The sequence below is a fragment of the Labrus mixtus genome, chromosome 15 (assembly GCF_963584025.1).
Source record: "Labrus mixtus chromosome 15, fLabMix1.1, whole genome shotgun sequence".
NCBI classification, from domain to species: domain Eukaryota; kingdom Metazoa; phylum Chordata; class Actinopteri; order Labriformes; family Labridae; genus Labrus; species Labrus mixtus.
Window position 1 is genome coordinate 7528277 of NC_083626.1, and position 13299 is coordinate 7541575.

At 41.6% G+C, this 13299-nt stretch overlaps 1 protein-coding gene and 1 non-coding gene across 2 annotated transcripts in view; one reads left to right on the plus strand and one right to left on the minus strand.

The window, feature by feature from the left end:
* The first annotated feature begins 6908 nt into the window (after positions 1–6908).
* On the plus strand, positions 6909–6981 carry trnar-ccu (transfer RNA arginine (anticodon CCU)). Its single transcript has one exon. It is a non-coding gene; the product is annotated as a tRNA-Arg (tRNA).
* Positions 6982–8069: 1088 nt separating this feature from the next.
* ctnnbl1 (catenin, beta like 1) overlaps positions 8070–13299 on the minus strand; it is a 50670-nt gene continuing 45440 nt past the window's right edge. Inside the window, exon 16 of the mRNA XM_061057170.1 lies at positions 8070–8666. Within this exon, the coding sequence (XP_060913153.1) occupies positions 8578–8666 (89 nt within the window). The 3' untranslated portion in view covers positions 8070–8577. The remainder of the gene's footprint in view (positions 8667–13299) is intronic.

Consider the following 13299-nt stretch of genomic DNA (forward strand, 5'->3'; position numbering starts at 1 on the left):
CACTAAAATGTCCAAAAGCACCCCCACGTACCTCCCTTTGAGGTCGTTTAATCAATGTTTGCTAAATATTAAAGGGAGAAACACGCTTTCCACTGACTCATGGTGACACTCTTAGGGTTAGGCCTGTATCTTTCTAACTTTTCTAAGGGTTTTCTAAATCCTAGAAAAACTTTCTCCTCAATAAATTACTTCTTTAAGAGCAGAGGGGATTTTCACAATGACTTTAAGGTCTTCATTGTTTCATTAAGGTATTTTTCAATACAGCATTTTTAGTTTTATTTAATCTTATTTAGCCAAATTTGTCCCAATGAGATCATATATCTCTTTTTTTAAGGGTTGCTGATCTTGAAGATGCAAATCAGCATGATGTCAACTTTGTACATTTTCATCCCAATTTGAGTAAAATAGAAGATTAGGGATAGTAGCCATGCTTGCCTTTTGGTTTCCTTGTGATTGAAGAGTCGCTTCTATATGGCAACCTTTCAGTTATTAGAAAGACTTATCCATCCTCTTGTCCTCTTGTCCAAATAGTTACTTAAAAGGCTCCAAAACACCAAGATGCTAAAGGCCATAAAGCCACAGTAGATGAGAAATCAACAGATAAAACCACAGGGGCTAGTTGCACTTAAAGTTTATTATAATACCTTTTTGCTGATTAATTCCTTAATATTTTAAACTACAGAGGAGAAGGTATATATATATACACACACACACTTAAAGATTTCAGAAGCTATTAAATACTCATTGGAGACACACCAGTTGGCTACTTAAGCCTCTCTGTAGGCGTATAATTTCACAACATCAGTTCTAGCTTTAGCTGGAAATGAGAGGCTGACTCAAATGTTTTCACTGTTGACAACCTTGTGTGTCTGGACCCCAGAGGTATAAGAAGAGTCCTTGTACCTTAATGAATCCCCTCCTCTTGTTTGGACCTGCAGCGGCTCCGTTCCCACAACATGGTTGGTGTCAGGGAACACAGAATACTGCTGCTCCGGTCTGTCGCTGTCCGTGGTGCTGAAATGCAGCCTCAGTGACTCGTATTGATCAGATATACAAATTCCAAGGACAAACTGCACTATGATACGGACTATTGGGCTTTATGGAAAGTACAGTGTGCTTGTATTTTCTTCATTGATCTTGAGTAGTTTTCCACAAGAGGGCAACAAAATATAACCAGGGAGTATTTGTCCACCTTGTTAGACACGGTGGTGAACTGTGTGTGATGTATTTCAACAAATCAACCCCCAAAGAAGGTGTTTTATTTACTGTGCTGACTGGATTTCTGCATGAACCACTGTAAAAATTTGGTCTTGGGTCCATAAAGGGACAAGCATAAAAAGCTTATTCATGATTATCAACTCTTGAGTATTGAATCAGAGCAGAGCAGACCAGACCAGATGAAAGGACACGATATGATCGTAACAGAACCACAGGTTATTGAACTCAAAAGCACGACTCAAAACAGAGTCTTTAGTAAGGGGAAAAAACAGTCTTCACTTTTTACAAGCAGACAGAATCCAAAAAAAAAGGGAACAGGCAAAGACGACATCAAAAACACAGCAGAAGTCGATTCCAAAAAGTTATCTAAGAGAAACAAAAGGCTTGTACGCTTCACATAGAGGTCAACGACGAACTGGCACAGAAGGAAGGGAAGCCACAGACTAAATACTAAAGTGAGGGGGAAGACAATGAGATGCAGCTGGGAACAATCAGTGTGGGGCAGACAATCACACAGGCGGGAAACACATGAGGGCAGGAAGTGAAGGATCTGAAATGAGAGGAGAGGTTAGTGACCCAAAACAGGAAATAATAGGTAGAAATTAAAACATGACATGACATGACATGACATGACAATGATACGAAACGCAACAAGATGAGATGAGGCGAGAAGAGACGATATGATACAAGATGAGACCAGACCAGACCAGACAAGACGATACAAGACGGGATTGTTGTCACAATGATCACAGGGAGAGTAGTGTAATGCTATGTTGAAGCTAATGGGGATCTACTTTAAATAACTAAACAATATGCACAGATATCAATGCAGTTTGCTTCATTGCTACACACAGGAGACGGTCACATAGGTTTAATGTTTATAGAACACAAGTTCTGTTTTCTGCTTGTCGTTGTGCTACAGTGAAATGTCCTCTGTAGAAAACTTGAAACAAGAAGCTGTTTGGAGCTGGTGTTTTTCTTTAAAGCTTTCTGTACATTAACACTGCTCTCTGTATTTCTTCTTCCACTTTTTCATCACAGTTATTTGTGGACCTCTGAAGGCAGACATTAACCAGGCCTAGAATCAGAAACAATCACTGTCATCCTGAGAGCCCCTTCAGATACACACTGAACTTCACCCTTTTAAAAAAAAAAAAATCCATTTATGATCTCTTGAAATGTTTTTGAGGTTTCAGACCGGATGTTTGATTTGAAGAGCAAACCTTGTAAACCAAATTTTTGTAAAAACTGATCCGGGGGACGCAGCTGTTCTCCACATCTGAATGTCAACACACTGATTGCATTACCTGACTCCAATTACCTTTTCAATAAGAGTCATTATTCTGCTCTTTTTGCTTGTGCTTCCTTCCGTCCAAAATATATCGCCTCATTAAAAATGGAAAAGAATAATGCACAAACACTTCCCGAACCTTTAAGTAGCAGTAACACCAGTCATCGGGGGAAAAACAGGAAGTATTGAATTAAAGGCTGACAGACTGTTTCGTCGTGATGCTTCATGGTGATCACAAACTGGTTGATCAGTTTACATCTGGGGCGTCATTGTGGGTCATGAGCAATACTTTTCTGTGCCCCAGAAATAAATGTGTTCCGGCAATGTCAAATAACATTGTGTAGTGTTGTGTGCAGAGAGCGAGAGAGTGTCCAATTTAGAGGAGATAACTAACACAGCAGCTGAGCTCTCGGGCCCTGTGCTGCAGCTGCAGTGTGACAGTTGGACGACGCACGCAATTAGCATTTTTTGTTTTGTTTTTTAGACCAGGAGTTTGACTGATGGCAGGTTTGTGTTTTTGAAATTGTGTAGCTGTATGGCTGCAAGACACAGGAGGGGTTGAGGAATAATGGAAAATTCTTAATTGATTTCAGCTCTTAACTTTACTATTATCTGTGTGTAGAGGACTAGGGGTGAGGCCCCTTCTTTCTTGCTACAAGTCCATTGTGACTCATAATATAAGCATATGGCCAATGCAAAAGTCAACTTAGTTGGTTCACTCTGCAGTGAATGGTGGCTGGAGGACTTTTTATTATTATTTAGGTTATGTTACGCTAAAACACACACTGTTGTCTGAAGCATCTCATGTTTGTAGATTGGATACGTTTTTACATGTCAAATGTTGTGCATGCTGTTTCTGTCCTTTAAGGTATTAAATAGCAAAAGAATGAGCAACAGCTTGTTATAAACACATTTAGTATAATGTATGAGTCTTCATGTTTGTTTGCAGGATGCTCATTGGCCAATACTCTGTTCATTCAAATGTAATTCAAAGTCTCTACATCAGTGGATTTAATCGATCCTCAACATGGATGGACACAGATACTGCCAAATGTGACATCACTGTCGCTCTCATACTGTTACAACTGTGACTCACATGAACTATAATTACTATACTTGGAAAGCGTCCCTTTAGGGGTTACATTTATAAAGCCAAAGGGATCTGAGTAAAAGAGTGAAAAGCAAAACAAGCAACCCAGCAACATTCGGCAAGGTGTATACTTCCTATCGCAGCTTTCCTACACAATTTCAAAACCTTAAAACTTAAATCTATTGTTGCTGACATTTAATCATCTCAAGTGTACTTCAGGTCTCCGTATGTCTTCTCTTCTACTTCAGGCAGCCATTTGTAAAGGAAGAGGCCTCTCGCCCTGTCAGCATCATTACGCTGACTGCTGTTTCTATGTATGAGCGTGTTCATGACTGAATATGTCAGCTCCGAGTCTGTTGGTCGGGTTTCCCTCAGACACCTGTCACACACGGTGATCTCACCTGGCAGTGGACACGGGCGGGTGCCATCTTTCCTCCTCGTCATGATGCTTATAGATGAGCTGATGGGAGAAGCCTATAGGACTTCTCTTTCCTTCTTTCCAGAGGTTTTTACACTTGTTTGTTTTTTTTGGTGATACTGAAAGCATATCGTAGGATGTGGTAGTTTAGTTACATCAGCTTTTAATAACAGCTAAGTTTAGAACCAAATAGTTTAATTGCAATTGAAAAAACAACAATCATGAATTCACTTTCAAAGTTGCAGACTGTCCTAAAGGTGAACAGATATTTAACATGGAAGATGCTCTCATATTACAAAACACACAACCTTACTTTCTTCTGCTTGTCTGTCGGCCTACTGCACGGCTTCACTTGAGATGTGGCGATATTCGCTGTGAGTAAGCTTTATAGATGATTCAAGATAATCCCTTCAAAACACCTTGCTAACCTGGTTTCCTGTTTGAACGAGCAAGCTTGCTAACTGAGGTAAGAAGGAAGGCTATCTAGTTTTTAAGAGAAAAGTGAGAGAGCTACAGAAGATGATTGTCACTTATTTATTTTTAATTCATTGCTTGTTTTTTCAGTGTTCAAAATATTAAATGGTTAAGACATTTTAAGTTCAATAAATGCAGGTGATGCAGTTTAATAACCGTGATAATGATTTTAGCCTTAATCGAGCAGCTTCTAGTTTATCAGCACTCATCACAAACTAGCTCACAGGTGGCTGAGGCTCATGGGAGTGTAAGTGTTTCAAAATATATAAAAGGTCTAATATGATATTGTGACAGTGCCCATGGAAAAGATACAGTCACCAAAGTTTGTTACACTTCATCGTGAGGTAGACGTGAATCTGTGTACTTCATTATAGGGCAATTCATCAAATACGGTCTGGGCGAAAAGGGGAAGACAGAGCGAATAAGTTTCAACCCGTTTGACAAAATTCTGTCCCTGTGCTTCGTCTCAAAAGCAAAATACCTTTTCCTCTCAGTCCCCACTAAAGAGAGGAGCCCAAAAAGAAAAGCGGTGCTCAGTGTTTGCACTCAGTCATTCGGAAAATACAATTATTCTCCTTCCCCTCGGCTGTGAAATTGCTGTACAACCGCTGTTAAACACGCCGCAGTCATAATCACTGATAAGAGATGCATGGGGCCGGGCCTCGACAGCCAATACAATATGCAAACGACGCCCTGCCGCTTTACTCATCTTGTTACCGAGCTGCATTAGAGTTTGTAAAGATACTCGGGGATGGCAGCAGATGTGACAGCTGTCAGAGAGCGGCCTCCTCTTTCCACCTAGGAATGCTTCCTGCGGGGGTAATGGTCAGAGATCCAGAGAGGGCGTGGTAGACATAATGAGTAATTAAAAATGAAACATACTGGAGACAGAAAACTAGACGGTGTGTTAGGTTCATATGGGAGAGCAGTAAAAGGTGACTACTCAAGAATGGTGTTCATCAGCCTGTAGATGTAAATACCTGAAAATGATTTTTTTGGAGTTTGCTTAGCTACCATGTGTGGTTCATTGTAAACCACAACTTGGGAGCAGAAGTGACAAGAAAAATGCAAACGAATCAGGATCAACCAAAGACCTCTGAAAAAAAGGCAAAATGCAAATGACATTTATTCCCACCTAAGAAACCAAAAGGGGCAAACAGAAGATAAGGGGGCTGTTGGGTGGGGGCTGTTGGTGCTGTATAAACTCAATGATGAAATCGTGAAACAGACTGTGGAATATTCTACCGTCAAATCGGCCAAGGTCAGACAGTTACAACAGAACACAAATTGTTAAGAATCACGAACTGACAAAGTTTCTATGTTGACAGAGTTGCTTATATTCTGAAGGTACAGCCTACAAATTCTTGTCCACTTTGGTACATCTCTATAAGGCTAAAAAGAAGACATCACCTTGACTCATAAATGTCAGACATATTCATTTAATTCTACGTAAGCAAACCTTTGCTTACAACAGACAGTTGGCTCCAAACCAAATATAACTCTGAAGCTATGAGATGCCTTACATAGATATGGTTACAGCTTCAACCTAAGAGAAGAGTTACTGTCAGCTGGTAGACAGATTTAAATGGCTCATTCACAAAGTTACCAAAATGTATGAATTCATGGAAGTTTGTACAAACAGGGACAGAAAGTTCTTATCATGAAGCATCACTTATTTAGAGTTTCATTTCTATTGCCACACATTTGCATGACTTCAAAATAAACGTTCAGCAGCAAAGTTAAAGGTGGGGTCAGCTGTTTCCTTTTATCAGTTTCATTATGACCTCTCATGGTATTGTAACTCAAGTGGTCTTAGAGAGAATTAGACTTCTGCTGCTCGTCTCTGCTGTGTTTTCAGGTTTTAGAAAAGCTAACCTGTGATGAGAGACTCTGAAAGGGGCCAATCACAGCTTGTTTTAGAGGGAGGTTGTTCCGATTCTGTTTCAGACAAATTCACAAATACATCCCTTGAGCTGGTGAAAGTGAAATCCTGACTGAAAGTCCTGCAGAGAAATATTTTTGTATTCCAGCACTAAAAAAAGCTCCTAGTTGTGATGAACCAACATTTTAACTGTTTACACCCCAAGGCAACCAAACAGTTATCACAGAATTGGACATAAATGCTCTGTAACATTCGTCCGTAAAGCATGGAGCATGATGTCGTGGTTGGTTATGTTGAGTAGAATTCAGTGAGCGTAAATGAGGTACAAACATGCCCATGTTTTCATACAGTAGGTCTTACAGGAGTGAAGCTGCAGGGAGAATGCTGAATATTTAAAAATGTGACCCCTCTGTGTCTTTTCCCTGCCTACCACACTGGCCTGAGAGGGCATTGTTATGTCATTTGAAAGCACCCATTATGCTTCCCATGTTGTTGCTTTGTTGTGGATGTCCCTGTATGTGGACAGAACTGTGAAGCCCCAGTGGCCTAATGGATAAGGCACTGGCCTCCTAAGCCAGGGATTGTGGGTTCGAGTCCCATCTGGGGTGGTTTGCAGCAGAGTGGCGCAGCGGAAGCGTGCTGGGCCCATAACCCAGAGGTCGATGGATCGAAACCATCCTCTGCTAAAACTGTTTTCCTGCCAGCTGTGCCATTGTTTTCCTCACAGACCAGTGTCATTCTGTATGCAACATCTGTGTATTGCTACTGGGGTATTGGTTAATTGTTTTAAGACTGTTCATTGATATGTCTTCTGTGTCTTCTCTCCGTGCTGCACGTAGAAACGTTTGCTAAATCACAACACTCGGATTTCATTAGGGAACTAGCAACTCAAGAAAAGAAATTTATCTCACAACCTCCTGCCAGAATCAGCCTGAAGGCCGTTCTAATAATACAGAAAACAAACACATGTAGGATAGGACTTGAATTAAAATAAAGTGAACGGCCTTCACTTCAGGGTTATTCAGACAACTTGAGATGGAGAGCTGCAGCAGTGGCTTCTTATGTGGAACAGCTGGAGGTGAACCTCATCTTCATGTTCAATCTGGAGTAGAAAATAGAAATGTGTCTCGCACATCTTTAGTAAACCGTTTCTGTCCTAATGGAACATTTTTTGATATTTTTTTATGTAATAAAAATGTGATTGATATCCGACAAAAACAGTTGTTAAGCTCTTCAGTAAAACTCCTCCCTTTGCCCTGCACTCCTCTCTCTCTCTCTCTCTCACACTCTCTTGCTCTTAAGTTTAAAGACAGTGAATAATGGTGCACAGGACAGGGGGAATAATACAGTAGGTTTGTGTATACAGCGCTACAATAATACACCTCCACACCGCTGTATGCGAGTGCAGCATCACAAAGAAAATACAGCAGTGGGCTGAGAGCTCTGGGAGGCAGCTGAGATCCAGCAGTGGGTGGGTTCAGACAAACAACTAAAAGAAGCAGGTCTTTCTCTTTTTGCGAGGATTCTCTCCCTCTCTCTCTGCAGATATATATGTTTGTTGTCTCCATCTGTGCCTCTGTGCAACAGTAACCAAGCGTAGGCATAATGAGATTCATGTGCAGAGACGAATATCAACAAGCTGTGCCAAATCTCACTCACTAAACCCTGACATTAATCAAACAAACCAAACAAGCAATCAGATTTTTATTACCAAATGTTTTATTAGAAAATATTTTACACTCAAATCCAAAACAAACAAAGCAGGTAAAGCGGAAGAGCCCAGGGAGGGATATTAAGTTTGCAGATGTCTGCAAAGTCTGTCTGTAATTATCCACAGTCGCTCTGGAGATATCTAATTTTCTCTGTTTCAGTCGAGCTACAATCCTCAGCTCTCCAAACTAGACTCTGACTGATTCTACAGTGAGCAAGTTTACATGCACAGCAATCACTGAACCCCTCCTGCACATTCAGATTGTGCTTTTTAGATGATAGATTCATAGATTTAGACAAAGTAAATCAGGTTTTTCATTGTTTTTTTAACCAAATTTGTAAATTCAAACTTAAACTAGTAACCACAGTGTTCCTGTAGATGTAAACACGCTCACTGACTTTATTATGTTACAGGCTCTTGGTGAATGTGACCTTGATGTTCCCACATGTAAGAACATATTCTTTGTGTATTAGAGCAGAAGAAGAACACATTTTTAGAAGTTCTCAACCAGGTCCATGATCCTCTTCCTCTCGGCCTCCTTGAACTCTTCACTCTTCCCGTCTCCGATGCTCTCAGCATACTCTGCAGAAGACAAAGAGGAGTCAGTGGGTAAGTTGACCTGACAGCAGAAGTAATGGAAGTTTGGCCTTTGAGGCTACAGAGGAACGTCTTGGCAGCGAGACAGCTTCAAACACAGCGGTGGATATGTGTCGGGGGGGTAAAAAGGTTTGAGGAAATGGTCTAACAGGCAGAATGAGCTTTAGATTCCTTATTACCAAACTAATGAGTAAAGAGTAAAAGCTGAGGGTCTTACTGTTCTTACATTATTCAAAAGAGCACAGACAGATTAGGCGGAAATAGCGAGGAATCTAAAAAGAAGCTGGGCATTGAGACTGATCAACACTCAAAAGGATTTTTCTTTTGCTAAAAAATACAACCAAATGATGAATGTGTGAAAAATGTCCTTTAGCTCTTTCTCCATAAACTTGCTCATACTGCAGCTGTAAAAAAAAGAGCAGCTTACAAATAAACACGTCCTTTCTGTATCTGTTTGGCTCCACAAAATGAGCCTGAATGCATTTGGTTATGCTATGAAATGATTATGCATGAATGATGATCATGATGTATATTATCAACGGCCCAGGTGGACGTGAAGGTTGACTAAAGCTTTGGTTCCCAACCTGGGGTCCTGGGCCAAAGATCTGAGGAGGGCACAGTTGTGTCTCGATTGTGATTGCAGCTGCTGTAACTGTGTAACTTCCTGCAAAGGATCCATCCATCCATCCAACCATCTACAGTCTGATGCTTTAGTGCCATTGCCCTTTTTTCGGGTAATAATGCATCATTGTTCAACAGTAGCAGATTTGGAAAAGGATTATTTCTTTGTTAATTTAAAGGACACAAAATTAAGAAAGTAAAGAAATGCATCGACTTCAGGGTTAACCTACATCCTTTCAGTAGATTTCATTCAATTCCTTCTAAACTTTCTCTAGTCTGTGCATTACTTTGAAACAAAACCTCTTCGCACAAGATGCGTCCTTGGTAAAAACGCTTATATGTCGGGAGGTCCCATGTCATCAATTGTACAGAGATCCACTGTGTGTCCTCTGGCCGTGAACAGTAACAGGTTCAGGTGTTCTGTGTAGCTCTCATACTTCATTGTGTGCCTGTGAGTGTTTGACTGTTTTCTTCATTTGGTACGCTGCCTCCCACACGAGGCCTTCGAGACCGCCGAACGGTCGATTTGTGAGTCTAATGTGCAGAAAGAGAAAGTTGCAGCTGCCGCAGCCTCGGCGGAGCCTGTGCTTTCTCTCTGTCTCTCAGCCAGCCTCTGAGGCAGGGATTACACATTAAACCCAGGGATGTCGAGACAGAAAGATGAAAAAGACTTCTTTTCTCAGGGAGACACTGCAGAGAGGAGAGAAAGAAGGGGGCTTTCCTGACAAGAGCCCGCAGGGTTTAGGAGGACGAAGCACGGCTGTCAGAGACGCAGAGGAGATTTTGTTTTTCAAGAGGGGGAGGGATGTTTTCATGTTATTAGATTGTACATAAAGAGAGTGACAGACATAATGGGACTGAGGGAAGGCCTCAGAGATACTGTGGAAGAACACAAGTCGTCTTCATTAGTGCTGTAACAAAACAGTAAAATACTGACCTAGATAATTAAACAACCAGGGACTTATTTCTGTTGTCATATGCAGATCCTAGCTGATATATGGGAACATGATGCAATCTTTAAAATGAGGCACGACTGGAGAAGAAAGAGAGGCAGAGATGATTGATCAAACACGATGTAAACAAGCCACCGGTGTAGTCTGCTTATCAAAACTCCTTTATTTAGAGTAAAACAGAGGGGCATCCAAAAATGTGCACAGAAAAACAAGGTGCAAACTAAGGCTAGTGTTTTAGTCAAGACCACAACCGAGACCAAGACCATTTAGGGATCGAGACCTAGTCAAGACCAAGACAATATCAATGAAAAATCCTCATCTTGTGTGCAGCAGGTGTATCACTCACTTAGACCGTAACACCGGGAAGGTTGTGGCTGTAACCGAGGAATACAAATCTAATTATGAATCTACTGAAGTGATTTGTTCTTTTTAGAATGAGGCCTTTTCCTTCTAATCACAGTAATGACGTGGGGGTCAGTGGTGGTGATATAAAATCCGGAGTCCGCCCAGTCTGAGTCACAAGACCTTCAAAAAGGGGTCTCGAGACCGGTCTTAAGACCAACACCGATTTCAAGTAATACAACACTGACTAAGGCACTAACAGCAGGCTTCTCTGGGAGAGGAGAAATTCAACTGAGCTTTAAAAGTGTGGCGGACCTTAAGAAGAATATTTGAGCAAAAGTGGAACGCGAGCAAGCAGGTAGTGTAAGAATTTGGAAAAGGGCTTGAAGCAGACATTTTGAAAAGTTATGGGGTTACTCTCGATTCCGCTCCAAACTTACTCTGGTAATTGGTAAACTGTAAATGGACTTGACCTTTTATAGCGCTTTACTAGTCTTCTGACAACTCAAAGCGCTTTTACACCACATGTCACACCTACACAGTCACACACTGATGGTAGGCTGCTGTGTAGTGAGTCCATCAGAAGTAACTAATCCATTCATACAAATTCACCGCTGACGAAGCAGTGGAAGCAATTCGGGGTTAAGTGTCTTTCCCAAGGACAGATCGGACATGTTGCTGCAGGAGCTGGGGATCAAACCATCGACCTTCCAGTTCAGATTTCTTTAAAGTTTTCAGTTCTGGTCAGAGGAATTGTGACAGCAGTTCACTGAGGAGCACAGAGCGCAGAGGTCACTTCATTATTGGCTCTTTTGAGGAGAGTTGAGATAATAAAACATGACAAAGGTGGGAGTAGAGTTAAAGAAGTAAAGGACTGAATCATTATCTGGACAAATGGTGGTGAAGGTTTTCTCCCACACAGCTTCCAGAGCAGCCTTGAAAAGCAGCACCAGGGATGTAACCGCAGTAAACATGTCAGAATTTTAAGATTGACTGAAAAAAGCTGGTAAGGAGACACAAGAGAGCGACCCGACAAAAACATGGAAAACCTACAGCCTCTTTCATCAGCGGCCTGTCATTGTGCTCGTGTTCCTGTGTGTCTCCATGTCTATAAATGGCGGTGCAGTCAGCCTCACAGACAGAAAGGTCAGAGATTCAGTGACTCCTCAACTCTCTGCAGAACCTTTTCTTTGGCATGCCGGTACTCTCTCCTCCTGTCACCACGGCAACGCGGCAGAGGACAATACTGTACTGAGCATGGCCATTACTCAGGTCAGTGACTGGGACTGATCTGCCATGAGTACAAGGAGAATCATTTCCAGGAGCGGTCTCTGCAGCAGCAGCAGCAGCAGCCAAGGATGGGGACACACTGTAGGACTTATAGTGTGATTAAAGCTGCAGCAGGCACACCACAAAGCATTTTAAACACTGTTATTCCAACCAGTCTGAAACTGGTTTGATCCAGCTGCACGAGGACATGTGGCACGGAGGAGTCTGTACTGTGTTAATCCAACCTTCAGAATGTTTTCAAAAGTCCTGATTTACTGATGCAAACGTGGATTAAAAGAAAGGGTTAATGACATGATGTCATGTAAATAAAAAGATAATAAATAATTATTATTATAATTCTGTTGTGATCTGGCGCTATATAGAAAATAAAATTAACTTGATCTTCAAGAGGGGAGGGGGGGTGCCGTTTGGGCGCCCTGTAATATAATGGTAGGGGAAACACTGGTCTATGCACCGTGCAGCAGTCACAGTATAGAAACGTCACTCCCCATCCTATTGGCTCGAGGTGAATTCTCCGGAGACCGAGTGGATTATGTTTTTGTCCGTAGGTAATATTTCTTAAACAACACTTCATTTTACTGATATTTTCTGATGCCGACAGTATGCACAAACAATACAACGATACACAAATAAAGAAACCTATTTGAGTTAGAGCATACAACTAGTGTCAGAAACAGTGTCCTTCTTAGTGTTGCTGTAATAATACCAAGAAGACCAATCACAGGAGTTGAAGTCCATTTTGCTGCAACATTAAGTAACATTTCTGTAGGTTTACATCAGGCTACAGCCAAGGGTGTGCAGCTCAAGTGTAAATCAGGCTCTAGCGTGGGGGGCTGTGTCAGCCAACTTAAGTCACTTTCTGAAGCAGACAATTCGACACCCACTTCACGCTCGGCTTGGACAGCTGTGTGGAGGTGAGAAAAGATCTGGGGTATGAACTCTTCTCTCAAGCTCTCTTTCTCATTCTTGACACAGCACACCTTTCTACAGACTATGAATGTCTTCCAGAAGAGACGGATGGAAAATGGGCACCGTTGTCCCCGCATCAAAATAAAATCCCACTCCCCCTGCCTCAGTGACCACTGCAGTTTCCTCTGCCTTCTACTGTGGCAGTTTGGAGGAGCTAAAAAATAATAAAATAGACAGCCTTTACTGTCATAGTATAAAAAAAATACGAGACGGATAGAAAAAGGACACTTTCACCTTCCAGAGAGGTTCAACAACATGTAGTACAAGCTGCTTCTGTTTGAGCATAAACTGACCTGGTGGAGCTTGTTTCTCTCCCTGATTCCAAACATCTGATGGACTGTCCACTAGGAAGTACATTTTACATCCCCTGAATGTCCTTCATTACTATTCTGGTCACACCGTTTCTCAGAGCTTCATCAGCATTACCTTAAAGACTAGACAAA